The sequence below is a fragment of the Odontesthes bonariensis genome, chromosome 19, assembly GCF_027942865.1.
Source record: "Odontesthes bonariensis isolate fOdoBon6 chromosome 19, fOdoBon6.hap1, whole genome shotgun sequence".
In the NCBI taxonomy this organism is placed as follows: domain Eukaryota; kingdom Metazoa; phylum Chordata; class Actinopteri; order Atheriniformes; family Atherinopsidae; genus Odontesthes; species Odontesthes bonariensis.
Window position 1 is genome coordinate 1,095,144 of NC_134524.1, and position 26,331 is coordinate 1,121,474.

Genomic DNA, 26,331 nt, shown 5'->3' on the forward strand with positions numbered 1-26,331 from the left:
TTGAGAGACAGACAGGTGAGAGACAGACAGGTGAGAGACGGAGAGACGGGAGACGGGTGAGAGGCAGACGGGTGAGAGCAGACGGGGGAGAGTCAGACGGGTGAGAGACAGACGGGTGAGAGACAGACAGGGTGAGAGACAGACGGGTGAGAGACACGGGTGAGACAGACGGGTGAGAGGCAGACGGGTGAGAGACAGACGGTGAGAGTCAGACGGGTGAGAGACAGACGGTGAGAGACAGACAGGGTGAGAGTCAGACAGGTGAGAGACAGACAGACGGGTGAGAGACAGACAGGTGAGAGTCAGACAGGGTGAGAGACAGACGGGTGAGAGACAGACGGGTGAGGACAGACGGGTGAGAGACAGACGGGTGAGAGACAGACGGGTGAGAGACAGACAGGTGAGACAGAGTGACAGACAGGTGAGAGTCAGACAGGTGAGAGACAGACGAGGTGAGAGACAGACAGGTGAGAGACAGACAGGAGACAGAGGTGAGAGACAGACGGTGAGAGACAGACAGGTGAGAGACAGACAGGTGAGAGACAGACAGGTCAGACAGGTGAGAGACAGACGGGTGAGAGAGACAGACAGGTGAGAGACAGACGGGTGAGAGACAGACGGGTGAGAGACAGACAGACAGGTGAGAGTCAGACAGGTGAGAGTCAGACGGGTGAGAGACAGACGGTGAGAGACCAGGAGAGACAGACGGGAGAGACAGACAGGTGAGAGCAGACGGGTGAGAGACAGACGGGAGAGAGACAGACGGGTGAGAGACAGACAGGGTGAGAGACAGACAGGTGAGAGACAGACGGGTGAGAGACAGACAGGGTGAGAGACGAGACAGACGGTGAGAGACAGACGGGTGAGAGCAGACGGGTGAGAGGCAGACGGGTGAGAGACAGACGGGTGAGAGTCAGACGGGTGAGAGACAAGCGGGTGAGCAGACAGACAGGTGAGAGTCAGACGAGACAGGGTGAGAGACAGACGGTGAGAGACAGGACAGACGGTGAGAGTCAGACGGGTGAGGACAGACGGGTGAGAGACAGACGGGTGAGACGACGAGACGGGAGCAGACGAGAGACAGACGAGAGACAGACAGGTGAGAGACAGCGGTGAGAGACAGGTGAGAGACAGACAGGTATTTACCCCAGTCAGTAATCAGAGGTTCCTGCAGGCTGGCGTGTTCCACCTTACAGGAGATCTTCTCTCCAGACCTGCAGCAACACAACCAACATCACTGATTCTGACAGAACTCTGTAAACCGGATCAGACTGGATCTAACCGGACCCGACAAGATCAGACTGGATCCAACCGGACCGGACCGGATCAGACTGGATCCAACCGGACCGACCGATCAGACTGGATCCAACCGGACCCGACAAGATCAGACTGGATCCAACCGGACCCGACAAGATCAGACTGGATCCAACCGGACCGGACCCGATCAGACTGGATCTACGGACGGACCGATCCGATGACAACCGGATCAGACTGGATCAGACCTGGATCAGACCGGATCGACCTGGATCAGACTGGATCCAGACCGGACCGGAACCCGATCAGACTGGATTCAACCGGATCAGACTGGATCCAACCTGACTCAGACTGGATCTAACTGGATCAGAGTGGAGTCAGAATTCGTCAAATGAACTGGTTCTGGTCCTGGATCAGGATCCTGAGTTCTGTACACTGATCTGTTGTGTTATGAATGGTTCTGGTCCTGGTTCTGGTCCTGGTCTTTCATGCTCCCTGCGTCCTGGTCTGGTTTGGTTCTGGTCCTGGTTCTGGTCCTGGTTTTGGTTCTGGTTCTGGACTCACCTGGGCGTGTACCACCAGGTGTGACTGGATCTGGTAGTACCAGTCACCGTCCTCCATCTCCTCGGTGGAAGTGACATCAGAGGTGACTTCCTGTCCGTCTCACTTGAGGGTTTGGGTAGAAGTCGTATTGGGGTAGAAGACGTAGACGCTGCAGAGCAACATGGCGGCATGGCGCCCAGCAGAGGGCGCCGTGGAGGCTTCGCTGGACACACAGAGGAGGTTTATTGGACCGATGAGGTCACTGATCGGGTTCATGTGCTGCCAGACGTGCACAGTTTATGGATCCCAACACAGATAAAGAAGTGCACGAGGACAATAAAGTTTAGTTGAATCCACAGAAGCATCAGGAGGCGACAGAAACAATGAGAGGCTGCATGAGCCTCGTCAGTTTAATAAAGTTTAATAATTTGAACAAACTCATCTGTAAACATCTGGAGGATAAAGATAAATAAATGTAAATAAAGATAAATAAAGATGAACATTAACTCAGTTCAGCTGATATAAAACATTAATTATGTTTGACTCACGTTCTCCTGAGTATGAACTATTGATCAGGTAACATTAATCACTTATCAGCTTTATTGTAGCTTTTATTAACACATCTTTGATCTTTTTGAATAAATCTGGACTGTAATGAAAGTTTCTGTCAGACTTTAAGTTGCTTTTATAAATATTTTAACTTAATTTTTATCAAAATAAAAGTTTATCAGGTAAAACTGTAATTATTGATTGTTATTGATCAGTTATAAAGCAGCTGCAGTGCCAGAGTCTGGCCACCAGGGGGCGACGCACAGCTGCAGATGTGTGTAATAAATCCGGTGCAGAAGAAGCTGTAGAATATGTGAGTGTGCTTCAGCAGCTGATCTGCAGTCAGTTCAGTCTGAGGAAGAGAAGAAGATCTCACAAACTCACCTCACCTGATTTAGACAGAATGCCACAGTTCCCAATGTTGGGTTGGCAGTACAACTCCTTCTGAGCCATCATCTTGTGGGAGCCAGGTATCCTGCATCTTTGTTAACGTGCTCGGCCTGTTTCCCGTATTCAGTGTATCCGACAAACTTCCCCAAACTGCTGCTGAACCTGTAGAGCTCCAACTTATTGTAGAAAGTAGACCTGATGAACTCGATGTCCTTCAGCTCAGTCGAGTTAAACTCACAGCGATCCGTATAAACGCTCCTGAATCCATCTGAGGACAGATCAGTATGATCAGTACAGAGTATTGATCAGTAATCAGAGTATTGATCAGAGATGATCAGTAATCAGATCAGGATATTGATCAGTAATCAGTATCAGTAATCAGTAATCAGAGTATTGATCAGTAATCAGAGTATTGATCAGAGTATTGATCAGTAATCAGAGTATTGATCAGAGTAAGTATGATAGATCAGAGTATTGATCAGAGTATTGATCAGTATCAGAGTATTGATCAGAGTATCAGAGTATTGATCAGAGTATCTGAGTATCAGTAATCAGAGTATTGATCAGAGTATGATCAGAGTATGATCAGAGTATTGATCAGTATTCAGAGAGTATTGATCAGAGTATTGATCAGTAATCAGAGTATTGATCAGTAATCAGAGTATTGATCAGTATGATCAGTATATCAGAGTTAGATTATCAGAGTATTGATCAGTAATCAGAGTATTAATCAGAGTGATCAGAGTATTGATCAGTAATCAGAGTATTGATCAGAGTATTGATCAGTAATCAGAGTATTAATCAGAGTATTGATCAGTAATCAGGGTATTGACCAGTAATCAGAGTATTGATCAGAGTATTGATCAGTAATCAGAGTATCGATTAGAGTATTAATCAGAGTATTAATCAGTAATCAGAGTATTGATCAGAGTATTGATCAGAGTACAGATCAGGTATTGATCAGTAATCAGGGTATTGATCAGTAATCAGGGTATTGAGTATCAGAGTATTGATCCGTAATCAGAGTATTGATCAGTGATCAGAGTATGATCAGAGTACTGATCAGTAATCAGTCAGTAGATCAGAGTATGATCAGAGTATTGATCAGTATCAGAGTATTGATCCGTATCAGAGTATTGATCAGTTATCAGATTATTAATCAGAGTATTGATCAGTGATCAGAGTATTGGTCAGAGTATCAGTGATCAGAGTAGTGATCAGAGTATTGATCAGAGTCAGATCAGAGTATTGATCAGATCAGAGTATTGATCAGTAATCAGAGTATTGAATCAGAGTATTGATCAGTAATCAGAGTATTGATCAGAGTATTGATCAGTAGTCAGAGTATTAATCAGAGTATTGATCAGAGTATTAATCAGTAATCAGAGTATTAATCAGTAATCAGAGTATTGATCAGGTTAATCAGTAATCAGAGTATTAATCAGTAATCAGAGTATCAGATCAGAGTATTCAGTAATCAGAGTACTGATCAGAGTACAGATCAGAGTATTGATCAGAGTATTGATCAGTAATCAGAGTACTGATCAGAGTACAGATCAGAGTATTGATCAGTAATCAGAGTATTGATCAGAGTAGTTGATCAGAGTATTGATCAGAGTATTGATCAGAGTATGTCAGAGTACTGATCAGAGTATTGATCAGAGTATGATCAGAGTATTGATCAGTAATCAGAGTATTGATCAGAGTATTGATCAGTAATCAGAGTATTGATCAGTAATCAGAGTACTGATCAGAGTATTGATCAGTAGTCAGAGTATTAATCAGAGTATTGATCAGAGTATTAATCAGTAATCAGAATATTAATCAGTAATCAGAGTATTGATCAGAGTTTTAATCAGTAATCAGAGTATTAATCAGTAATCAGAGTATTGATCAGAGTATTAATCAGTAATCAGAGTATTGATCAGTAATCAGAGTACTGATCAGAGTATTGATCAGTAATCAGAGTACAGATCAGAGTATTGATCAGTAATCATAGTACTGATCAGAGTACAGATCAGAGTATTGATCAGAGTATTGATCAGTAATCAGAGTATTGATCAGACTACAGATCAGAGTATTGATCAGTAATCAGAGTATTGATCAGAGTATTGATCAGAGTATTGATCAGAGTATTGATCAGTAATCAGAGTATTGATCAGAGTATTGATCAGTAATCAGAGTATTGATCAGTAATCAGAGTACTGATCAGAGTATTGATCAGTAGTCAGAGTATTAATCAGAGTATTGATCAGAGTATTAATCAGTAATCAGAATATTAATCAGTAATCAGAGTATTGATCAGAGTTTTAATCAGTAATCAGAGTATTAATCAGTAATCAGAGTATTGATCAGAGTATTAATCAGTAATCAGAGTATTGATCAGTAATCAGAGTACTGATCAGAGTATTGATCAGTAATCAGAGTACAGATCAGAGTATTGATCAGTAATCATAGTACTGATCAGAGTACAGATCAGAGTATTGATCAGAGTATTGATCAGTAATCAGAGTATTGATCAGACTACAGATCAGAGTATTGATCAGTAATCAGAGTATTGATCAGAGTATTGATCAGAGTATTGATCAGAGTATTGATCAGTAATCAGAGTACTGATCAGAGTATTGATCAGAGTATTGATCAGAGTATTGATCAGTAATCAGAGTATTGATCAGAGTATTGATCAGAGTATTGATCAGTAATCATAGTATTGATCAGAGTATTGATCAGTAATCAGAGTATTGATCAGAGTACTGATCAGAGTACTGATCAGAGTATTGATCAGAGTATTGATCCTACCTGCTGTGTAGACTGTGATGAAGAGGAGGCAGAGGCAGAGGAAGGGTGAAGCCATGTCTCTCTCTGTGTGTTCAGCAGACAAACACTGACTCGGTCTGACTGAGAGCTGCTCTATAAGCGGAGGAAACGGTCACATGACGCAGCGTCATCAGTTGCCAGGTAGAGCACTCTGACAGAAGTCTGCTGAGCTGCAGATCAGATGAAGGCGACTGTAACGTCCTTATAAACTCCTTTAATGTTTCTGTGGGAGTCACACAGAGAAACAGCTGACTGTGGGAGACCAGATAAAGGAGCATTACACATAAATCAGTGTGTAGAACATCAGAAAGTTTCTTTATTCAGCAGTTTTTATTCAGGTTTCTGCTGTTTGTTTCTCTTTGGTGATGATTCATCTTTTTGTTCATACTTCCTTGTTGGCAGCTCTCTGTTGTTTTTCTGTTTTAGCTCAGTTTGGCTTCTTTAGTCTGTATAAATCTAGTCTTTGGTTGTCCCCCTTAATGTGATTATAACTCCTGAACCTCCCTGTAATAAGACAGCTGCAAATAAGAAATAATGAACGAGTGAATTTATTAATATAATAATTATAAAGACTAAAAATGTGCTCATCAGGAATAAACAGAGCTCATAGAGAAAATTATAAATGATGTCAGGACAGCTGCCCATCTTTGGCCGCAGGCTGCAAACCAGCGGTGGAGCAGTGATTTTAGATGTGGGGTGTTCCAGGGGTGGCACATGAGCACCACATCAAGTTCAAAGACTGTATATAGGGGCGGGCGGTGGCGTAGTGGGTTAAGCAGCCGCCCCATGTCGAACCGGGGCCCGCTGCAGCGGGTCCCGGTTCGACTCCCGCACCGGGTCCCGGTTCGACTCCCGCACCGAGCAGCCCTGTGCTGCGTGTCTTCCCCCTCTCTCTGCCCCCTGCTTCCTGTCTCTCTCACACTGTCCTATCATTAAAAAGGCATAAAAAGACTGTATATGAAAAGGTCAAGCCTCACAATAGAGATACGGTATCATAATTTACACATTTTTAATCACAAAATGTAACATTTAATCACTATCACGAAGTTATCACCGTGGATTTTGTGTTTTTAATTGCCCTCTTTTGGCGATCTACGGTGGGCTCACACCGTAGATCGCCAAAAGAGTATGATTCTGATCACTATTTTTCTGTTCTGATGTGTGGCTTGTGGGGGGGGGGTCTCACTAATACAAAATTATTATTTCTTGATCAGGTGCAGTGACAATGCATCCTTGTTCATATTTCACCAAAAATCATTCCCTTCCAAACATCAAAACCAATCAGATAAAATAGATATACAGTATATAATATCACTGCAAATATTGAATATAATTTTTTTGGATGAATGTTATTTTAAATCATTCAACAAAACTTTGATTTAAATTCTTCTTTTTGTTTGACAGTCCACAGTTCTGGCCAGTCACTACTGATGTCTACAAAAAAACTAATAAAATGATGCATATCTCTCACCCACTCACACTACTGTGATGACAATATTCACCAGCAGGACATACGCATCCCCCTCTTTACATTAACAATCTGGGCAAAGTGAGGCTACACTTCTATAAACTGGAGATGCATTTAGCTGCCTTTGAATCCTCTGACCTGGTGGTGGTAGCCTGGCTCCTTGTGTCTGCCCACACTGACTGGCCTGGTTGGGGGCTGCCAGGGCTGCTGGTTTCATGGCTGGGGTCTGATCTGGGTCTGATCTGGGTCTGATCTGGGCCTGACTTGTGCTTCTTTACAAAGAAGTCTTTTCATTGTTATCTGTCCCTACACAAAATAAGGCTACGGCTACACGGAAACGAAACGAGGTTTTTTTTAAAAACGGGTACGAAAATTCTTGCGACCACACGGCAACGCTGCTGTAAAGACTCAGGTCCAGACGAAAATGGATGAAAACGATGAAACGATGCAGTACACACGCCACTGTGTCACACCACGCTGTGAGACAATAGAGAAGTCTCACAGCGTCAACGTTTGACACACACACACACACACACATTATCCCAACACAGTGGTATGTTGAGTCAGGGCTCTCAAGTCTCACGCAATGAGCGTGAGACACACACATTTCAACAAGTTCACACGCTCACACGCCACACATGCCATTTCTCACGCTGAGAAATTATCAACTTCGTCGCACAGAAATTCTAATGGCCGATACTATGAACGAGTCAATGGCAGGTGCGCTCTACAGCTCAGAACTATAGCTCTGATACAGCTGTCTTGATTTAGCAACCCATCGGCAAATCACAAAATAGAATTTCTCAGCCAATCAGAAAACAGAATTTCTTGTTGCCGGGTGATGTCTGAAATAGCTTTAAGCTGCAAGCACGCGTGCAGAAGTTGTAGACGAGCTGGAGGTGGAAGAGAACCGTCAGGATCATCAGCAGGTCATATCTTCATTTATTTTAATCTTTTATTAGTTACTATAGTTTTCCTACTCCTTGTAAAAGGCCAATACCTGCCGATTAAAGTGCTTCCGTGGTTAATTATTTTCAAAGGTGACTGGTATGAACAGGTTCCCAATAAGGCTATCTACAATTGCCAAACTGCTATTAGTTCTGCCGCACTGAAATGCTGATGCAGAGAGGGTTTTTTCCATGGTGGGGCTCAATAAAACCAAGAGCAGGAACACGTTGTTTCTGAATGGAACTCTGTCATCCATCATGACTGTGAAAATGGCTGACTTTAAGCCACAGTGCTTTAAATGGGAGCCCCCAATATCAGTCATCAAGCATCAAAATCTGCCACAAACACTTACAACAACACTCATAAAATTGTTTTGTTTGTTAAGACTTTGCATACCTAAAACAATTTATTTTAAAATATAGCAGAATTTAGTGTAAAAGTGAAGATTTGTGATTTTAGTATAAATAAAACAATTTCTTTGTTATTTAAGTAGCTAGTTTATGGCGATGGGATACTGCAAGGGACCAGCCCCCCCCCCCCAAAAAAAACCCACGAAAGAAACCCCGCCGCACACACGGCCCGGCCCCTGCCCCGCCCGAATCTCACTCCAAGCAAACTTGAAAACTTGAGAGCCCTGTTGAGTTACGAGTTTAATTAGTTCCATGACAGAGCTCATAAGTCAAATAGCTCGTAGTCAAATCAATATTCACCATTGAAATGAATGGAAATGCCATTAATCCGTTCCATGAAATAAAAATAGACGGAATAACGGCTCTTAAAAAAGCTCATATGTCGGGACACTCTTAACTCAAGGTACCACTTTAAAGTGCTACATAGCTTCATGCTAACGTAACATTAGCCTTTCATAACTTTAGCCTACTCGTTTAGCCTAACAATTGGCAACAACATCTCTTCTCTAAATGTGCAGTCTTTAAAAACAATGACTCATTTGGAAATCACATTAAAACTTAACTCAAAATGATGTATTCCAGGAAAGTAGGTTCACTCTGACAGTACAACTGGACACTCTCTATGCCTGCCACTCATTTCAAAGACGCCGCGTTTCTCACTCATCTTTCAATGAGACTTGCCTGTCAATCAACTGGAGTGACACCTGAGGTGTCCAATCAGGTTCCAGAGGTGGCCGTTCGGGAGCCGGCTCTTCTTTGGGAGCCGAGTCAAAAGAGCCGAGCTTCCCATCACTAGCTCCGGCTGTTCGTCTCTGACGTAATATCAAATTTCCCGGGCCGTGTCGCGGACAACAGTCTGTGATTGGGTGAATGTCCATTCAGTTTGACCAATGCCTTTTCGTGCAGCGTAAGGCAGCTGAGGTGCGCTCCTTTTTTTCTATGTTGGTGCACTACGAGGGTGGGCAAACGGGTTTACCTTTGGAAAATGTGGGGGGGGATGAAATCACCTTGCTGTAAAAGTGGGGTTGTCGAAACACCCCCATCCCCCACGGGTGCGACGCAACTGCTGCTAACCCATCTCTGCAGGAAACACTACCCAGATCCGCCCTCTGAGGACTTCACCTGTTTCGTCCCAGCTCCTTACGCACTTATTTGTTTCCTAAATTGTCTTTCCATCTGTCTCGGTACCTAACTTACTTACCGCACTTACTCTGGCACTAGTTCTGCTCTTTGCTGTTAGGTTTAAGACGGAAATGCACTTGTGATTTCTTGTGACCTGAAGTTCTTTTGCCTACCGATGTGGAACACACTTATTGTAAGTCGCTTTGGATAAAAGCATCTGCAGAATGATCGTAATCTAACGTAACGTAATTTAACGTAAATTAACGTAAATTAACGTAACGTAACGCAATGTAACGTAACGTAACGTAATGTAACGTAACGTAATGTAACGTAACGTAAGGTAACGTAACGTAACGTAACGTAATGTAACGGAACGGAACGGAACGTAATGTAGCGTAAGGTAACGTAACGTAACGTAACGTAACGTAACGTAACGTAACGTAACGTAACGTAATGTAACGTAGCGTAGCGGAACGGAACGGAACGGAATGTAACGGAACGGAACGTAATGTAACGTAGCGTAATGTAACGTAACGTAACGGAATGTAACGTAATGTAGCGTAAGGTAATGTAACGTAATGTAACGTAACGTAACGTAACGTAACGTAACGTAACGTAATGTAACGTAACGTAACGTAACGTAACGTAATGTAACGTAATGTAACGTAATGTAACGTAACGTAACGTAACGTAACGTAATGTAACGTAGCGTAACGTAATGTAATGTAATGTAACGGAATGTAACGTAGCGAAACGTAATGTAACGTAGCGTAGCGGAACGGAACGCAATGTAATGTAACGTAGCGTAACGTAATGTAATGTAACGTAACGGAATGTAATGTAGCGTAGCGTAACGGAACGGAACGGAACGGAATGTAACGTAGCGTAGCGTAACGTAACGTAGCGAAACGTAATGTAACATAGCGTAGCGGAACGGAACGGAACGGAACGGAATGTAACGTAACGTAACGTAACGTAACGTAATGTAACGTAGCGTAACGTAATGTAATGTAACGTAACGTAATGTAATGTAACGTAGCGTAGCGTAGCGTAGCGTAGCGTAGCGTAACGTAATGTAATGTAATGTAACGTAACGTAGCGTAGCGTAGCGGAACGGAACGTAATGTAATGTAACGTAACGTAATAAATAAATGTAAATATATGTTCAAATATGAGTCTTTCTTTAGGAGACCAAACCACAGAAGCACTGAGCCTTAGAAAATCTCACAGATCTAAAACAGATATAATCAAGTCCAGGTTATTCCCTCTGACTGAAATCAAGTTTTAAACACTGAATAAAGCTCTGAATGACCGAGCTCCATCACATCTTAAAGATCTCACAGCTGGATATTTTCCCAACAGAGCACTTTGCTCTCAGACTGCAGGTTTACTTGTTTTGTGTCTAATTAAGATGAACATCACAAACTGAATGTAACATCTGTTTATATTCATTCCTCTCCAATAAGAATTCCTCTACTTTACTTATTCCTCTCATCATGGATAACTACTGCTGGATGTTTGGAGATTATTTCAGCCCCCCCCCCCCCCCCCCCCCTCGTTGCAGGAGTCCTGATTGCTCATCTCCTCCACCTGTGACTCATCCCATCTGCTCCACCATTTAAACTCAGAGGAACGACACCAGCCAGCCACAGAGAACCTGCACCTTACCTTCACCTGGATAAGAGGCTCCACAGGTAAGTCAGTCCAGGTTTCAGCTCTTCAGGAAACTGGTCAGTAAAACTCTGCAAAACCAGGTTTACTGTCGGATTATCACCTAACCCAACCTCCACCCTCTCAGAACCAGGCTGCAGACTTCTTCTGACCACAGTTCCCTGCAGTCACAGCTGGATTTATGTTCATTCATCACTGCTTTGTAAACAAAGTCACCTTTTTACCTGCTCTCCTTGGTCTCCTGATCAAACACCAGCCTGCATAATTACTCCTTTATATTTGGGTCCCTTTATTTTTATTATTTTTGCCTGAAATGACTTCAGAATATAAGCTTATTTATATAATCAGTGTTAAATGTTAACATGAATCTACAACAGAATCTGAAACTCAACGACCACCAACGGGCTGTTTTCTGCTCTCATGTTTGTTCCTTGGATCATACAGATGTGACATACAGATGTGACATACAGATGTTTAATACAGCTGTGACCCCTTCAGGTGTCTGTGGGACCAGCTGCTGCTGAGTTTAACCAACCTGCAGGAAAATGGAGGATCTGAGTCCAACAGTCAGAGGAGAGAATCCACAACACGCCTCCAGGAGAAGAAAATCTGCTTCATCCAACATTTGAGCTAAATATTCTTTATCAGTTATTAAAGTCACTAAACTGGTTAATCTGACCCCAGAGAAGAAAAACAAGGTTTCAGTTTGTGAAGATAAATGAATTCAGAGACAGAATCTGGTTCTTTGCTTTTATTTCCAAACTCTAGAACAGTCGTCTGCTTATTGAGACTCGTTAAGAAATTTAAGGTCAACTCAAAGTTAAAGTTCATTAAAGTTTATAAAAGTTTATTAAAGTTTATTAAAGTTAAAGTTTATTAAAATAAAGGTTTAATTCTGAACTCAGGAGCAGAAACTGATTCATCTGAGGCTGAGAGGCGGAGCAGATCAAAGGTTACATCATATACAGAGGTGATGACATCATCAGGCCCAGCCAATCAGCTGCACTCGTTTCCTTTGATGAGGAAGAAGGTTCCAGCTGCCACACCGAGCAGACCCACAGTCAGACCCAGTCCACAGAACACTGCAGGCCCCACACCGGGCTGAGTCTTCTCCACATCTGGAGACAGAAAACAGAGACACGTCAACATCTGGAGACGGAAAACAGAGAAACGGCAACATCTGGAGACAGAAAACAGAGAAACGTCAACATCTGGAGACGGGAAACAGAGAAACGTCAACATCTGGAGACGGAAAACAGAGAAACGTCAACATCTGGAGACGGAAAACAGAGAAACGTCAACATCTGGAGACGGAAAACAGAGAAACGTCAACATCTGGAGACGGAAAACAGAGATACGTCCACATCTGGAGACAGAAAACAGAGAAACGTCAACATCTGGAGACAGAAAACAGAGAAACGTCAACATCTGGAGACGGGCTACAGGGAAACGTCAACATCTGGAGACGGAAAACAGAGAAACGTCAACATCTGGAGACGGAAAACAGAAAAACGTCAACATCTGGAGACGGAAAACAGAGAAACGTCAACATCTGGAGACGGAAAACAGAAAAACGTCAACATCTGGAGACGGAAAACAGAGAAACGTCAACATCTGGAAACGGAAAATAGAAAAATGTCAACATCTGGAGACAGAAAAGAGACGTCAACATCTGGAGACGGAAAACAGAGAAACGTCAACATCTGGAGACGGAAAACAGAGCAACCTTAACATCTGGAGACGGAAAACAGAGCAACCTTAACATCTGGAAACGGAAAATAGAAAAATGTCAACATCTGGAGACAGAAAAGAGACACGTCAACATCTGGAGACGGAAAACAGAAAAACGTCAACATCTGGAGACAGAAAACAGAGAAACGTCAACATCTGCAAACAAAAAACAGAGAAACGTCAACATCTGGAGACGGAAAACAGAGAAACGTCAACATCTGGAGACGGAAAACAGAGCAACCTTAACATCTGGAAACGGAAAATAGAAAAATGTCAACATCTGGAGACAGAAAATAGAGCAACGTCAACATCTGGAGACAGAAAACAGAGCAACCTTAACATCTGGAAACGGAAAATAGAAAAATGTCAACATCTGGAGACAGAAAACAGAGAAACGTCAACATCTGGAGACGGAAAATAGAAAAATGTCAACATCTGGAGACAGAAAAGAGACACGTCAACATCTGGAGACAGAAAACAGAGCAACCTTAACATCTGGAAACGGAAAATAGAAAAATGTCAACATCTGGAGACAGAAAACAGAGCAACCTCAACATCTGGAGACAGAAAACAGAGAAACGTCAACATCTGGAGACGGACAACAGAGAAACGTCAACATCTGGAAACGGAAAATAGAAAAATGTCAACATCTGGAGACAGAAAAGAGACGTCAACATCTGGAGACAGAAAACAGAGAAACGTCAACATCTGGAGACGGGAAATAGAGCAACGTCAACATCTGGAGAGACGGAAAACAGAGAAACGTCAACATCTGGAGACGGAAAACAGATAAACGTCAACATCTGGAGACGGAAAACAGAGCAACGTCAACATCTGGAGACGGGAAACAAAGAAACGTCAACATCTGGAGACAGAAAACAGAGAAACGTCAACATCTGGAGACGGAAAACAGAGCAACCTTAACATCTGGAAACGGAAAATAGAAAAATGTCAACATCTGGAGACAGAAAACAGAGAAACGTCAACATCTGGAGACGGAAAACAGAGCAACCTTAACATCTAGAAACGGAAAATAGAAAAAATGTCAACATCTGGAGACAGAAAACAGAGCAACCTTAACATCTGGAAACGGAAAATAGAAAAATGTCAACATCTGGAGACAGAAAACAGAGAAACGTCAACATCTGGAGACGGGAAACAGAAAAACGTCAACATCTGGAGATGGAAAACAGAGAAACCTCAAAATCTGGAGACGGGAAAACAGAGAAACGTCAACATCTGGAGACAGAAAACAGAGAAACGTCAACATCTGGAGACGGAAAACAGAGCAACCTTAACATCTGGAAACGGAAAATAGAAAAATGTCAACATCTGGAGACAGAAAACAGAGCAACCTTAACATCTGGAAACGGAAAATAGAAAAATGTCAACATCTGGAGACAGAAAACAGAGAAACGTCAACATCTGGAGACGGGAAACAGAAAAACGTCAACATCTGGAGATGGAAAACAGAGAAACCTCAAAATCTGGAGACGGGAAAACAGAGAAACGTCAACATCTGGAGACAGAAAACAGAGAAACGTCAACATCTGGAGACGGAAAACAGAGCAACCTTAACATCTGGAGACGGAAAACAGAGAAACGGCAACATCTGGAGACAGAAAACAGAGAAACGTCAACATCTGGAGACGGGCTACAGGGAAACGTCAACATCTGGAGACGGAAAACAGAGAAACGTCAACATCTGGAGACGGAAAACAGAAAAACGTCAACATCTGGAGACGGAAAACAGAGCAACCTTAACATCTGGAAACGGAAAATAGAAAAATGTCAACATCTGGAGACAGAAAAGAGACGTCAACATCTGGAGACGGAAAACAGAGAAACGTCAACATCTGGAGACGGAAAACAGAGCAACCTTAACATCTGGAGACGGAAAACAGAGCAACCTTAACATCTGGAAACGGAAAATAGAAAAATGTCAACATCTGGAGACAGAAAAGAGACACGTCAACATCTGGAGACGGAAAACAGAAAAACGTCAACATCTGGAGACAGAAAACAGAGAAACGTCAACATCTGCAAACAAAAAACAGAGAAACGTCAACATCTGGAGACGGAAAACAGAAACGTCAACATCTGGAGACGGAAAACAGAGAAACGTCAACATCTGGAGACGGAAAACAGAGCAACCTTAACATCTGGAAACGGAAAATAGAAAAACGTCAACATCTGGAGACAGAAAACAGAGAAACGTCAACATCTGCAAACAAAAAACAGAAAAACGTCAACATCTGCAAACAAAAAACAGAGAAACGTCAACATCTGGAGACGGAAAACAGAGAAACGTCAACATCTGGAGACGGAAAACAGAGCAACCTTAACATCTGGAAACGGAAAATAGAAAAATGTCAACATCTGGAGACAGAAAACAGAGCAACGTCAACATCTGGAGACAGAAAACAGAGCAACCTTAACATCTGGAAACGGAAAATAGAAAAATGTCAACATCTGGAGACAGAAAACAGAGAAACGTCAACATCTGGAGACGGAAAATAGAAAAATGTCAACATCTGGAGACAGAAAAGAGACACGTCAACATCTGGAGACAGAAAACAGAGCAACCTTAACATCTGGAAACGGAAAATAGAAAAATGTCAACATCTGGAGACAGAAAACAGAGCAACCTCAACATCTGGAGACAGAAAACAGAGAAACGTCAACATCTGGAGACGGAAAACAGATAAACGTCAACATCTGGAGACGGAAAACAGATAAACCTCAAAATCTGGAGACGGGAAAACAGAGAAACGTCAACATCTGGAGACAGAAAACAGAGAAACGTCAACATCTGGAGACAGAAAACAGAGAAACGTCAACATCTGGAGACGGGAAACAGAGAAATGTCAACATCTGGAGACAGAAAACAGAGCAACCTTAACATCTGGAAACGGAAAATAGAAAAATGTCAACATCTGGAGACAGAAAACAGAGAAACGTCAACATCTGGAAACGGAAAATAGAAAAATGTCAACATCTGGAGACAGAAAAGAGACGTCAACATCTGGAGACGGACAACAGAGAAACCTCAAAATCTGGAGACGGGAAATAGAGCAACGTCAACATCTGGAGAGACGGAAAACAGAGAAACGTCAACATCTGGAGACAGAAAACAGAGCAACCTTAACATCTGGAAACGGAAAATAGAAAAATGTCAACATCTGGAGACAGAAAACAGAGAAACGTCAACATCTGGAGACGGAAAATAGAAAAATGTCAACATCTGGAGACGGAAAACAGAACTGTCAACATCTGGAGACGGACAACAGAGAAACCTGAGCCTCCACATCTGGAGTCAGTTTCCGCTCTGGTCGTCTGTATTCTGTCAGTTTTGTGTGTAAATAAAGTTTCTCACCCCAGATTCTGGTCAGCGGTTGGGTCAGAGCCAGATGTTCTGCGGTGCAGCTGTAGACGTCTCCCAGCTGGGGGACGAACTCCAGCCTGGAGATCTGGGTGAAGAACCCGTCCTTGTTGGGGAAGGGAACGTTGATGCTGGTTCCAGCTGTGACCTTCTCCCCGTTCTTGGTCCAGTGGACTTTGACCGGAGCCGGATAGAAACCAGAAACATGGCAGATCAGAGTGTTCTTCTCTCCCAGCTCCACGTCGTCTCTGCTGTAGATGGTCAGGCTGGAAGGAGGATCTGAACACAAGTTTGGGCTCAATAACTGAGTTCTGTGGCTAAAACTGAAGAACTGAAGAACATCCAGGAGTTACACACAGCTGGAGCTGAGTTCTGTCCGTTAGACACTAAATAATGAAGGATTCTGCAGGAGAAATGAACCAAGCTGCTGCTTTACTGGTTAACTGAGTGATCACTGATGGAACCTGAACCCTTCAGACTCGTTGGTGTTAAACAAGTTTGATGTGGACCTCTGGGATAAACCTAACGCCTATCCTTGGTTCCGGACCCCCACCTGTTCGACCCCTCAGTACTTCCATCCAGGTCTCTGATGTTTACAAAGCGCTCCAACATGTGACCTCTGACCTTTACGTGTGAGTCATCTGTGATGTCACACAGGCGGAGGTCACCTGACCGTCTCACCTTGTTTTAAATAAAGTTTTTATCAATAATTCTGTTCTTAAAGCAGATTAAACCCTGAAACTTCCTCAGTTTAACAGAATCTGATCACCTGAAACACCTGAATAACTAAACTGTGATGAGGTCATTTGTGATGTCATCACATGGAGGCGTGTCAGAGTTCTGCTGCTGGAAACATGAAACAGGTGAGAGGTGAAGTTTGTATTTACCGTTTTCCAGCGGGATGTCCTTCATGGCCTTTTGCCTTAGCTTCAGGTCTGATCTGCAGATCTGTAACTGGCCCACAGCTGAATCATAAGCTCCTGGGTAACTTATATGATCTACAAAAGGAGGCTGAGGCTCGACTCCCTTCCCCAGCTTGAAGTCAGCGTACCAAACCTCTTCACCCTCCAGAGTGTACATGTCCTCTGCATCAGACTCTGAACAGCCATAGACACTAACGTCTTCATGTAGAACTGAAACAGAGACACAGATCATTAACCTGCTGCCACCGTTTGTTGTTGTTGTTGTTGTTGTTGTTGTTGTTGTTGTGAGTGAACACGTAAACAAACTCACCGTCAGCAGACGCTCTGAGGACACAGCAGAGGAAGAGCAGCAGCTTCATCTTCATCAGCAGCTGGACTGAGACTCTGAGCCGGCTGACAGAAAGTGACACAGAGTCCGGCAGCAGCTCCGCTCTTACACAGGCGGCAGCCAATCAGGGAGCACAGAGCGCGTGATGTCATCAGTGTCCGGGTAGAGCCCGCAGCAGCTGAACATCTCTCACAGTCGGTGAGCAGAGATCAATGAGTTATCAGTAAAAGTACTGATACTGCAGTAAAAGTACTGATGCTACAGTAAAAGTACTGATACTGCAGTAAAAGTACTGATGCTACAGTAAAAGTACTGATACTGCAGTAAAGGTACTGATACTGCAGTAAAAGTACTGATACTGTAGTATCAGTACTGATGCTGCAGTAAAAGTACTGATACTGCAGTAAAAGTACTGATACTGTAGTATCAGTACTGATGCTGCAGTAAAAGTACTGATACTGTAGTATCAGTATTGATGCTACAGTAAAAGTATTGATGCTACAGTAAAAGTACTGATGCTGCAGTAAAAGTACTGATACTACAGTAAAAGTACTGATACTGCAGTAAAAGTACTGATACTACAGTAAAAGTACTGATACTGCAGTAAAAGTACTGATACTACAGTAACAGTACTGATACTGATGCTACAGTAAAAGTACTGATGCTGCAGTAAAAGTACTGATACTGATACTACAGTAAAAGTACTGATACTGCAGTAAAAGTACTGATACTGCAGTAAAAGTACTGATGCTACAGTAAAAGTACTGATGCTGCAGTAAAAGTACTGATGCTGCAGTAAAAGTACTGATACTGATACTACAGTAAAAGTACTGATACTGCAGTAAAAGTACTGATACTACAGTAAAAGTACTGATGCTGCAGTAAAAGTACTGATACTACAGTAAAAGTACTGATACTGCAGTAAAAGTACTGATACTACAGTAAAAGTACTCATACTGATGCTACAGTAAAAGTACTGATACTGATACTACAGTAAAAGTACTGATGCTGCAGTAACAGTACTGATACTGATGCTGCAGTAAAAGTACTGATGCTGCAGTAAAAGTACAGATACTACAATAAAAGTACTGATGCTACAGTAAAAGTACTGATACTACAGTAAAAGTACTGATACTGCAGTAAAAGTACTGATGCTGCAGTAAAAGTACTGATGCTACAGTAAAAGTACTGATGCTGCAGTAAAAGTACTGATGCTACAGTAAAAGTTCTGATACTGCAGTAAAAGTATTGATGCTACAGTAAAAGTACTGATACTACAGTAAAAGTACTGATACTGCAGTAAAAGTACTGATACTACAGTAAAAGTACTGATACTACAGTAAAAGTACTGATGCTGCAGTAAAAGTACTGATACTCTACAGTAAAAGTACTGATACTCTACAGTAAAAGTACTGATACTGCAGTAAAAGTACTGATGCTGCAGTAAAAGTACTGATGCTGCAGTAAAAGTACTGATGCTACAGTAAAAGTACTGATGCTGCAGTAAAAGTACTGATACTGATACTACAGTAAAAGTACTGATGCTGCAGTAAAAGTACTGATACTACAGTAAAAGTACTGATGCTGCAGTAAAAGTACTGATACTACAGTAAAAGTACTGATGCTGCAGTAAAAGTACTGATACTACAGTAACAGTACTGATACTGATGCTACAGTAAAAGTACTGATACTACAGTAAAAGTACTGATGCTACAGTAAAAGTACTGATGCTGCAGTAAAAGTACTGATACTGATACTACAGTAAAAGTACTGATACTGCAGTAAACGTACTGATACTACAGTAACAGTACTGATACTGATGCTACAGTAAAAGTACTGATGCTGCAGTAAAAGTACTGATACTGATACTACAGTAAAAGTACTGATACTGATACTACAGTAAAAGTACTGATACTACAGTAACAGTACTGATACTGATGCTACAGTAAAAGTACTGATACTACAGTAAAATTACTGATGCTGCAGTAAAAGTACTGATACTGATACTACAGTAAAAGTACTGATACTGCAGTAAAAGTACTGATACTACAGTAACAGTACTGATACTGATGCTACAGTAAAAGTACTGATACTGATACTACAGTAAAAGTACTGATGCTGCAGTAAAAGTACTGATGCTGCAGTAAAAGTACTGATGCTACAGTAAAAGTACTGATGCTGCATTAAAAGTACTGATACTACAGTAAAAGTACTGATACTGCAGTAAAAGTACTGATACTACAGTAAAAGTACTGATACTGCAGTAACAGTACTGATACTGATGCTGCAGTAAAAGTACTGATACTGATACTATAGTAAAAGTACTGATACTGCAGTAAAAGTACTGATACTACAGTAACAGTACTGATACTGATGCTGCAGTAAAAGTACTGATGCTACAGTAAAAGTACTGATACTGATACTACAGTAAAAGTACTGATGCTGCAGTAAAAGTACTGATACTGATACTACAGTAAAAGTACTGATGCTGCAGTAAAAGTACTGATGCTACAGTAAAAGTACTGATGCTGCAGTAAAAGTACTGATACTACAGTAAAAGTACTGATACTGCAGTAAAAGTACTGATACTGCAGTAACAGTACTGATACTGATGCTGCAGTAAAAGTACTGATGCTACAGTAAAAGTACTGATACTGCAGTAACAGTACTGATACTGATGCTGCAGTAAAAGTACTGATACTACAGTAAAAGTACTGATACTGATACTACAGTAAAAGTACTGATGCTGCAGTAAAAGTACTGATACTGCAGTAAAAGTACTGATACTGCAGTAACAGTACTGATGCTGCAGTAAAAGTACTGATGCTGCAGTAAAAGTACTGATACTGCAGTAAAAGTACAGATACTGATGCTGCAGTAAAAGTACTGATGCTGCAGTAAAAGTACTGATACTGCAGTAAAAGTACAGGTACTGATACTGCAGTAAAAGTACTGATGCTGCAGTAAAAGTACTGATACTACAGTAAAAGTACTGATACTGCAGTAAAAGTACAGATACTGATACTGCAGTAAAAGTACTGATACTGCAGTAAAAGTACTGATACTGATACTACAGTAAAAGTACTGATGCTGCAGTAAAAGTACTGATGCTGCAGTAAAAGTACTGATACTACAGTAAAAGTACTGATACTGCAGTAACAGTACTGATACTGATGCTGCAGTAAAAGTACTGATGCTACAGTAAAAGTACTGATACTGATACTACAGTAAAAGTACTGATGCTGCAGTAAAAGTACTGATGCTGCAGTAAAAGTACTGATACTGCAGTAAAAGTACTGATACTGCAGTAACAGTACTGATGCTGCAGTAAAAGTACTGATACTGATGCTGCAGTAAAAGTACTGATACTGATGCTGCAGTAAAAGTACTGATGCTGCAGTAAAAGTACTGATGCTGCAGTAAAAGTACTTATACTGCAGTAAAAGTACAGATACTGATACTGCAGTAAAAGTACTGATACCAAGAGTGGCCGATTTTCCTGTTAATCTGTGGGAGGGGTCTGCATGACTCAAGCTCTTTTTAAGCTGGCCGGCGCGGGAACTGGGGGTGCGGGAGGTGCGGCAGCACCCCCTGGTGGCGGAGCTTCGAAACTGACATGAAAATAAAGCTACGGCTATTTTTTATTTATTTTTTTCAAACTGTTGTTTTCCGCTCTGCTGATATGATATATTGTGTTAATGAAGTGGGATGGGCGGCCGTGGCTCAGTGGTTAGAGTCGGTCGTCCAATAACCGGAAGGTTGGCGGTTCGATTCCCACTCTCGCCACTCAAAAAAAGATTGGTGGAACTGATAGCTGGAGGGGTGTCAGTCCACCTCCTTGTCACGGCCGAGGTGCCCTTGAGCAAGGCACCGCACCCTTATGCTCCCCGGGCGCTTCATGGCTGCCCACCGCTCCAGGCTGGCATCTGTCTCTGAGTGTGTGACCCTGTGCATGTGTGTGTCAACAGGTGCCAACCTGGATGGGTTAAAAGCAGAGGACAAATTTCGTGTGTATGCATGTATGCATGACCAATAAAGCGGATCTTAATCTTAATCTTAATGGCAATATCTTAGCTCTTAAAATAATAAATAAATATTTAAATAAATACAATTTGTTGTGTGGCCAATCAGATTTTCTTTTGTCCTGACATGATTGAGATTCCTCGAAACAAAACCCGCGAGCCCGCTGTGTTAAGATCAGCAAAGAGAAGCAAACATGTCGCAGAAGAGGATTTCGTCTTTTTTTCAAAGCCTCCCCAATAACAAACTTTTGAAGAATAGTAATCCACAGCCCAACGCATCGGACGAAGAATATTACCAAGCACTGGAGCGTCAGGACAAGGTAGCTGCTGCCGCTGATACTGATGTGATCCCTGTTAGCACTGCTGCTAGCCCTCCGCAGGATACTGAGGAGAGTGTCGTGGGAACAGGGACATCACCTCTGCCATCAGAGCCGTTTCAGCCGCAAGCTACGGATTTTCCAGCAAAACAATTCGAGACTGAAACTTTTACCAGATCCTTCAAATCAGCATGGTTTGGAAAATGGAAGTGGCTGCATTACCTAAAGGATGTGGACAAAGCTTTGTGTTACACCTGCGTGTCTGCGGTCGAGAAAGGTCTTATACAGGAGGAGAAGACGAGAGCAGACGCGGTGTTCATTAGAGGGGGCTTTTCGAATTGGCGTAAAGCCACCAACAAATTCAGGGAGCATGAGAGATCGACATTTCATCTGGACGCCGTAAATAAAGTTGCTGCACTTAATAACACCCCAATCAGCGCTTTACTCTCCGACGTGGTGGCAAAAGATCAGAAAACTGCCAGGGTCGTTCTGAACGAGGCGTTCAGGTCGGTGCGCTATTTGCTCCGACAGGGCTTACCACTCCGTGGCCACGACCATCGGGACGGCAGTTTTTGGGTAATGATGCTGGATCGCACCGAGTCTCTTCCTGAAGCTCGGCAATGGATGCTGCGGAGAGATAATTGGCTCTCGGATACGATCCAAAACGAAATGATTGAGCAGCTTGCACATGCTGTGCAGCGAAAGTTGGTACAGGAGGCAAATTGTTCAAGTTACTTCGGGTTGACAGCTGATGGCACCACAGACATCAGCTCATCGGAACAGTTTTCCTGCCATCTACATTACGTGGATTCTGAAATGGGCAAACAAAGTGTTTTTTTGGGGTTCTACAGTGCACCAGACTCCACGGCAGACACTCTGTTCAGGTGCATTGTTGCTGAACCTGCCTATTGAAAAGCTGCAGGGCTACTGCTTTGACGGGGCAAGCAACATGGCCGGAAGAATAAGTGGAGTGCGGACGCGTCTGGCAGAACTTTGCCCTGGCTCATTGTTCGTCCATTGCTGTAACCACTCGTTAGACCTGGCGTTGCAAGAGGTGGCGCGGGATGTTTCTCTGATAGCGGAAATCTTCAACTTTGTGCAGAGCGCCTCCACTGTCATCCGGGAGTCTGCGAAACGAATGAGTCTCTACCAGAGCCTGTTCTCAGAGGGGGAACCTGTCACCAACCTAGCAGCGCTGTGTCCCACAAGGTGGTGTGTGAGGACCAGGGCTATAAGCAGACTGCTACAGGGTTACGGGCCGCTCCTCCAGACCCTACGCACTCTACAGGAGGACAGAACTGTTCGCAGAAAACATCTGGACTCCTGAAGCAAGCGCAGAAAGCCAGAACAGCATACGGTCTGCTTTGCTGTGAAGCGATGTTTGGGCCATGCGAGGCAAAGAGTCTGCAGGGTGACAACGCGAGTGTGTCCGGCGCACTTGAGTGCATCCTCGTTCTCACGGAGTGCATGAGTAAGAATCCGATTCCTTCATTGTATAAGCCAACAATTATATTTGTGTTTTCATGACCAAACAAAATATAGGCCAATAAATAGGCCTACTAAGATATGGTATTTATAAATCATTCTGGCCTGAGTTTGACATCCCTGGCCTAGGCTAAATATAAATACTGTATATATGACACATTCTTTGTTATTATACTTGTAGGTGCACTGAGGGGAGATAGAGCTGTGGACACAATATTTGTGAAGGCCAAAGCATTCGCAGCTGCTCACAGCCTAGAGTGGCCTAACGACTCCAGGGTCTGCAGAACACCGTCCCGTTTTCGGGATACCGCCGCGGTGGAGGATCTAGCGGATTGTGCAGCAGAGGCGAAATGGAGACGGGAATTTTTCGAGGCGGTGGACCTGATGAATTCCGAGCTTGATCGCCGTTTTGACCAAGCAGGAATGTCAACAGCGGCAAGGAGAGAGAAGGTGCTGCTGGATTCTGCCAGGGGCCTCGTGTCTGACAGTGATGATGTCAGTGCCCTTCAGCTGCCAATGCAGGATTTTGAGTCTATCGCCCTGCAACTGAAAATGCTGGGTGGCCTGACCAAGGACCAAGCATTTCACACAGTGAACGACCTCTTCATGGCAGCGCTTCATCCCCAAACTAGAGGCCTCTTCTCAGAAGTGGAGAAGCTTATCCACCTGTGCCTCTGTTTACCTGTGTCAACTGCATGCTCGGAAAGATCCTTTTCAGCTCTGCGCCGCCTGAAAACCTGGCTCCGCAGCACGGTCAGTCAGTGCAGACTGACCCACATGGCCCTACTCCACGTCCACAGAGACATCTTGGACGATTTAAATCTTCAGGATGTAATTGGAGAATTTATCCACCGCACTCCAGAGCGCAAAGCTACGTTTGGAGTGAGTAAATGATGTTTACTTGAATGCTTACCTGAATGTTTCTTTAATGTTTTTTTAACTGCCGTGAAGTAATGCACCTTAATGATTGATGAATGTATTGTTTTGTTTAGGCCTATTTTTTTTTTAATATGATATGTGTTTTTTTTTTTATTTTACAACCACTGGGATCCTATTTGACCCCAATAAGGGAGTTTGTCTGCACTTAAACTGTCAATCAATAAAACCAGTGTGCCCGTGGTCTATGGGTTCACTCAAAATGGAATGCTGTGTGCTGCGTGTTGTGTGCCACATTGTAAGAGAGTAGGCCTAATAGGTCTATAATAATAATAATGTGACAATGTATTTATTTTTATTCAATATCAGCTGCACTGAAAAGCAATGCAGTAACTCTGCCGCAACAAAGGGGGAAATGGCAACTCATTGGGTTATGCTATTTTCATGTACAGCACCGCCGAGTGCTTTGTGTTTAATTGCTATTTTCAGAGCCGTAGGTAGTGCTGGCAAGAGCGAGTTCATGAGTTGCTACCATTGATTCTGATTGCTACAGAAATGATTGTGTTGTGTGTACCAACTCTTTGGTGGATTCTGAAGGAGTGAGTCAGATGGGATTTGCCCTAAAATTGATTAGAATGCAGGAAATTGCATCTAAAAAATGTATTTTTTTCTGGGGGAGGAAAAGTTCGCCACCCACCAACAGCACCCCCTGCCAAAAATGTCTTCCCGTGCCTCACTGTGCGATTTCTTTTTCAATCTTGGTATTCAGCTGCTGCTCATACTGTACGAGTGAATCGTAAAGGGTTAAAACGCTGCAGCTCACGATTCCTGTTCTCACACCGTACGACCCGATGGTCTGATGCCATCTGGCTGCTCACACTGTTCTGTTGTCGTCTTCTTCTTCTGTTGACAACTTTCTCTCCCATTTCTATGTGCGCGCATGCGTAGTGTGACAGGCTGAGCTAAACCGGCTGCAGCTGCTTCAACTGTGCGAGCCTCACGAGGGGCGACCGGGATTTCAAACAAGTTTGATTTTAATCCGATCGATCCGGAGGGCTAAATCGTTTGTCGTTACCCCGTGTATACTACACGATGCGAGACGCACTGTATTGTCCAAACCTTGGTGTTATTTTGGCGTCCCATTGAGCTTTGTTTGTTTGACAGTTCGGTGTGATGATCACTGACTCGTGTTAAACAGTCGAGGAGTCGAAAATAAAGTTGACTGTGGTTCATTAACAGAAATAATATAAATTACACACTTCAAGGGTTCAAGTGTCTTTGTAAGTTTCTAATGTTCTGGATTCCAATGTCCATTCATTCTTCCTCTCTTTGCCACGATCTTTGATGGTGTGCGCATCACCGAACCCCCCCATTGGCATCCGGATGGCACACCTGTATACCTGTCGGTATATTTCCCCCTTTGCCTGTAGAGGGCGTACTCATTCATTCACTCTTACTCATACATACTCAAAACAGGAATTATATTGGATGTAGAGAAACAAATTAAGTTCTGAATGTAAAAAATGGAATTTTGTAAATAATAATATTTAAAGACAATAAATGATAAACATAAACTATTCAAATGGCTCCTACACGCACGATTGAGCCAAAACTCGGCCCGATCTCCGAAATAGCTTTAGTGAGCCCAGGTAGCGTGTTAGCTCAGTGTGTGTTTTAACTTTTGGAGGGACTGTGAACTCCTCGGTTCAGCCAGAATAAGTACGTAATATTTTTGTTGTATACCGGGCTGCTTTTTGCTATACTTTGACTGCTCAGTAGGCTTGCTGCTGTTTATCTCAGGCGCTGGTACTGGCCTGCTAATTTCTACTGGAAATACTCTCTTTATTCCCTCTCGCACTTCTCTCCCTCCTCCTTAGAATATGTGGCGAGTGCGAGGTGGGGAGGGGATAATGCCCCAATAGTTTATATTTTAATTAAAGAAAAAGGAAACGCCACCCCAGGCTGTAAGCCAGGGAAAGAAGTGGAAATCTATGAATAAAGTAAATTACTAAACCTAAACAAAGGACAACACAAGGACAAGTTAATTCAATTATTATTTAATGAATTGAAATAAACGACACATCCAGGCAAATCG

General features: G+C 42.9%; 2 protein-coding genes across 2 annotated transcripts in view; both read right to left on the reverse strand.

Moving 5' to 3' along the window:
* The window catches only part of LOC142369086 (H-2 class II histocompatibility antigen, E-S beta chain-like), a 91,126-nt gene extending 85,500 nt beyond the window's left edge, over positions 1-5,626 (reverse strand). The window contains exon 1 of the mRNA XM_075451326.1: positions 5,536-5,626. Within this exon, the coding sequence (XP_075307441.1) occupies positions 5,536-5,590 (55 nt within the window). The 5' untranslated portion in view covers positions 5,591-5,626. The remainder of the gene's footprint in view (positions 1-5,535) is intronic.
* A 6,282-nt stretch (positions 5,627-11,908) lies between these two features.
* On the reverse strand, positions 11,909-17,625 carry LOC142369367 (mamu class II histocompatibility antigen, DR alpha chain-like). The gene is made up of 4 exons (XM_075451720.1): positions 17,519-17,625; positions 17,173-17,418; positions 16,280-16,564; positions 11,909-12,290 (listed from the first exon to the last, which is right to left on the reverse strand). Exons 1-4 carry the CDS (start codon positions 17,571-17,573, stop codon positions 12,169-12,171), a joined length of 708 nt encoding a protein of 235 aa, XP_075307835.1. The 5' UTR covers positions 17,574-17,625; the 3' UTR covers positions 11,909-12,168.
* Between the last annotated feature and the right edge of the window lie 8,706 nt (positions 17,626-26,331).